This window comes from Tamandua tetradactyla, chromosome 11 (assembly GCF_023851605.1).
Source record: "Tamandua tetradactyla isolate mTamTet1 chromosome 11, mTamTet1.pri, whole genome shotgun sequence".
Classification (NCBI taxonomy): Eukaryota; Metazoa; Chordata; class Mammalia; order Pilosa; family Myrmecophagidae; genus Tamandua; species Tamandua tetradactyla.
The window spans coordinates 92,520,695-92,525,925 of NC_135337.1; the positions used below are offsets into that span (position 1 = coordinate 92,520,695).

Genomic DNA, 5,231 nt, shown 5'->3' on the forward strand with positions numbered 1-5,231 from the left:
GGTCATCCTAGGAGTCATCTCCCACATTGCCAAGGGGACTTTCACCCCTGGATGGTATGTTCCACGTAGGGGGGAGGGCAATGATTTCACTTGCAGAGTTGAGGCCACCCCATTTTATATATTTCCTTTCACCAGCTTAGCAAATTAAAATAACTATGTGTTCTGGGGAAATCTGAGCAGGTTGAGAAGAGAAATTTAATAAGGAAGATTAGAATAAGTACGTCGTGTAAATGATTGATCCCATGTTTGGATCACAAGTATTGATCCCATGTTTCACAATCTTCTTTAAAAGCAGAGCATGACCCTTCCATACATTAATGCAAAAAAAGAAAATAAAAAAGACATTGATTTCCCTGATTCTTTTAAAAAGCACACACTGCATGATGTGACGAGCAATGTCTTCAGCTGATTCAATTCAAGAAGCTCTGCTCTAAATTTCAAGGTTCTTGAACTGCTTCTTACAGGGGGTTGAGGATGTCTCCCCCAGGAGCTTTCTAGATGGTGGCCAGGGGATGATACAACATGGCCCTGACAGCCAAGCATTCTGTTTAAATCAGCAGTAAACCATGGCTGGTTTTCATGGGTTAAAGATCAAATCCCAACTCAGTGACAAGGAAACTTTTGACTCCTTGGTAGTGAATATTTGAGAACTGCACCACCATAATTTGAGAGCAGTTTCCTCTATTGTTAACATAATCTGTTGACTCCAATTATTAAGTCAAACTGCCGGATCCTGTTTCGAGTTGCACTTGAAATTTCTCTACAGTATTTCTCTTTATTTGGTCTCAAATATTCAATCTCTTCTCTCCTGTCTTTCAGTCTTCCTTTATCACAAGCGAGACCTCACACACTGATTCCTTCATTTTTATATCCATTTATTCATTCAGCATCCATATGCTGCACACAAATATTTATCCACAAAATGGCTATAGTAAAAATCATGGACAGCTCATCAGGTTATGATATGATAAAATTAGATGCATGAAAATATTCACTATCCAATAAGCCAAGAACAAGGTTCTTTCCCAATAAGTACTCCCAAGAAGTTTACTACTAGTGCAATTTAGTAATCCTTCCATTAGAATTCTGATTGGAATGTGTTCTACACTTTGTTCTAACTGATCAAGGTGGTTTAAATCAAAGCCAATTATTTTGGTATGTTTTGTGGATTCATATACCAATATCACGTACTAGATTTGTTAACTTCACAGTTGATTTCTGTTAGTGTTACAAGTTTTCAATCATCATCTGTAAGAGATAACTTGCCTTTCCAATATTGACTCTGATGTATTTTTCTTGTTTTATTGAAAATTGCATGAGCCTGCAGTCCACTGCTAATGAATAGTGGCTCTAGTACACCACTATCTGTTTGACATTAATGAAAATTTGTCTTTTGTCTACGATGGGGACCACCAGCACTCTGCTCTGTGTGTGCAACTCTTGTTGACTGATCAATTACTTCTCTGAATATGGGCCTATTCCACTACATTTTGAATCAGATTTCATTAGTTATATTTTCCCAAAATAAATTAGCTACACTGATATTTTCTAAATTGTCTAGTGAAACAGAAATGGATTTGTCAAAAGGATATATGTACACTATGTGGTAAATGATCATCTTTCCCAATTGAAGATATTTAAATAAAAGTTGTACTTTATTGATGTCTTCATTTCCAAATAAACCCAAACACATATTGCCATTTTGTTGATTATTTAATATTGCTTTTGTCTCTTCCTGGCACTTAGACCACCCACATGGAATCAGAAAATCAAACAAATGTGCTGGAATTTCTCCTCCTGGGATTCTCTGCAAAGTCAGACATTCAATTCATTTTATTTAGCCTGTTCCTGTCCATGTACCTGGTCACTTTCACTGGCAACTTGCTCATCGTTGGGGCCATCGTCTCAGACTCCAGCCTCCACATGCCCATGTACTTCTTCCTCTCCAATCTTTCCATCGCTGACTTTGGGTTCTCCTCTGCCACCATCCCGAAAATGCTGGTAAACATCCAGACTCAGAACAAAGTTATCACCTATGCTGGCTGCCTCTCTCAGATGTTTTTTTCTTTTGCATTTGGATGCCTGGACAGTTTGATTCTGACCACTATGGCCTATGACCGCTTTGTAGCCATCTGTCACCCCCTGTACTACAACATCATCATGACCCCCCGACTCTGTGGACTGCTGGTTCTGGGGTGTTGGTGCATCAGTGTCATTCTCTCCCTGCTTGAGACCTTGACCATCTTGAGGCTTTCCTTCCACACACACACACAAATCCCGCATTATTTCTGTGACCCTTCTGAAGTCCCAAAGCTTGCATTTTCTGACAAACTCATCAACAACATCTTTGCATATGTGGTGGGTACTGTGATGGGTGTTTTTCCTCTCACTGGGATCCTCTTCTCCTATTCTCAGATTGTCTCTTCCATTCTGAAGATTTCATCAGCTGGTGGTAAATATAAAGCTTTTTCCACCTGTGGGTCTCACCTGTCAGTTGTGTCCTTGTTCTATGGCACAGCCCTCATGGTCTACCTGAGTTCTGCAGCCTCACCATCCTCTAAGACGAATCTGGTGGCCTCAGTGATGTACATGATGGTCAGCCCCATGCTGAACCCCTTCATCTATAGCCTGAGGAACAGGGACATGAAGAGGGCTCTGTGGAGGCTATTCAGCCAGGCCACTGCCTCTGAGTGATGCTGGACCATCATGACCAGCAGTATTCATAATATTGAGAGCCTACAGCAATATTTTAACTTTACCTGCATTTACATATTTAAACATAGCTCTTTCCAAAGGTCATTTTTTTTGGGCTTTCTTTGTCTTCACTGCAGTTCACATAGTTACATCCTAGAACATCTTTTTCACTTGAACCAATAATGCTGTATTTGGATAAGTAAAACTCAGCATATTCTAAGTTATTTCAGGAATGTCATGGACATTTTGGGAAAATAAGTTGCATCTCACATCTGTAATATATATCCTTAGAAGTGATGGTTTATGTCTATTTTGGAAATAAGTTGCAGAGATGTTTTTTTGGGGGTGAGGGAAGAATTTCAAAGATGATCCACCTTTTCATTCTGCTCACTTTCCTTTCCTCACCACAACTTTACTAAATTTTTTTATTCATTCACAATAAGGATTTTCTGAATTTGAGGGTTGTAGCTCATCCATTTTGGTAACCCCAATGCCTGGTACCATTCTTGGTATGGAGTTTATGTTCAGTAAATATTACTTAAAAAATGTGACCAGTAGATAAGTGGGTAGGGTTTTTGAGGTAAAGACTAATAACCATAAAAATACAAATGTGTTAGATTAATAAAATCTTTCATTTGAAAAACAACCTCAAAGCCATTGAATAATAATGACAATGATGTTTCCATTTGACAGTGCCAAATAAGCATTTCATACACAGCACCTCAATTTTTGTGATAAGAATTTTATGCAATGTATTTCACATTTGTCTAGTTACCAATGAGGACATTAGAGCTTATCGTCATTAGGTATGGTGGTTTGAAGGTATTAGTATACCAGAACAACTGTTGTTGGCATGAACCCATTGTAAATAGGAGATTTTTCCATGCATTATTCAGTGACATCATGACCCTGCTCATCCAAGATGAGTAGTAATCCTATTACTGGGGGACTTTATAAGAGAATAGAATAGTTACAGAAAGTCACAGAAGCCAGAGCTGAATGCAATGAATGCAGAAGAGAGTGGAGAGAACATCAGACACCGCCATTTTCCTCGCCATGCAGCAATAGAGCCAAGGACTGCTGGCAGCTGGTCTTCATGAAGACAGCATTGCCTTGACAATGCTTCAACTACGGGCAAATAAATTCCCATTAGCTTAGCCAACTGATTCCTGGTTTTGCCTTAAGCAGCCTAGGAAGCTAGAGCATTAGGTATGTAACTCAAGGTGACAGGATTCTTGAAGGAGCAGAGACCAAGGAAAACCTGGGCTGTCTGCTCTGAGTTCATTTTCCTAGGCATCATGTGAAACTGATTCCCATCTACCTGATTAGTAATAAAAAGTGACCTCAAAGAAGACAAGGTTTCTTCTGATTTAAACTCCCACTTAGACTGTTACTGACTAAGGAATATTCTGCCTTTTGGGGCTTCATTCTTATAAACAATGAAACATTAGTTTACACCTCTCAGTGCTAACCCTTTCTTTGGAGAAGTCACATTCTACTACCAGTTTGCAGGGTTCCTGTGTAATTGTATACCCACCACCCTGGCTATTTTAATTTTATTTAACAAATAAAAATTGGGGAAATAAGGTTTCTGTAATAATTTCTTTTGAGATTCTTTCATATTTATGAAGTTAAATCTTTTGACATGTATATATTTTTTCTGCTTTTATTCTGTTTGAAGTATTGGTTCACATCCTTTCATAATTATCTTCTGAAAAATCATGTGTTAAAGAAACTTTTGTCTACATCAGTAGTTCACACTGTACACTGCATTCTAAATTTTGCCCTCTTTTTAAAAAGTTGCTTTTATTTTCTTTATAATGTTTTGACATGCAGATTCTTATTGGACATTTGTCCATCAATCATTTCCTATTTCTTTCTGATGTGTTTCTAACTTCTCAGCTTATACCCAAAAAGGTAAGTATTATTTCCTCTAGAATCGAATGGTATTTTAGATCTTTTTTCCAAATTAAATTATCATGGGAACTAGAGTTAATAGGGGAATGTAAATTTATTTTGTTTCCAACAAAATAATAATTGGCTGAAAGCCATTTATTTCAGCATCCTTCATTTTCTCATTGGTTTTATTGCTACTTTTAAATGTAACAGTTCATCATTATATGAATATATTTTTATTTTACTGATGGAATCATATATGAATTTTCACTTAAGCCAATGAAATATTGTTGTGATAAACACAGTTTAATTACACATTTAGTAAAGATAAAGCCAAATGTCCTTTATTTACTCTTTTTTAAAAATTATGTTGCTATTGGAATAGGATTTGGGAAAAAATGTACCCTTTATATTCAGCTTTTCTGCATGCAGATGTGCAAAATGTAAACTCTGCATTACACAAAAAAAATTATCTTGTTAACTGTCCATTCTCTACCCACAATCCAGCTCTTGGTATCCTATATTTTAGATTCTAGAGAATGGGAAATTAATGAATGTACAAAATTTAGTATATGGAATCTCTATTTAGGTTGATTGCAAAGTTTTGGAAATAGACGTTGGTGGTGGCAAAACAGTATTGG

The 5,231-nt window shown here is 37.1% G+C and overlaps 1 protein-coding gene across 1 annotated transcript; it reads left to right on the plus strand.

Moving 5' to 3' along the window:
* Positions 1-1,755: 1,755 nt before the first annotated feature.
* LOC143649681 (olfactory receptor 7C1-like) lies at positions 1,756-2,694 on the plus strand. The gene has a single exon (XM_077119615.1). The coding sequence runs from the start codon at positions 1,756-1,758 to the stop codon at positions 2,692-2,694; it is 939 nt and encodes a 312-aa protein (XP_076975730.1).
* The last annotated feature ends 2,537 nt before the right edge of the window (positions 2,695-5,231 follow it).

Bases quoted from the DNA above. Each gene is read 5' to 3' on its own strand.
- LOC143649681 (XM_077119615.1), top strand. From the start codon at position 1,756: ATGGAATCAGAAAATCAAACAAATGTGCTGGAATTTCTCCTCCTGGGA.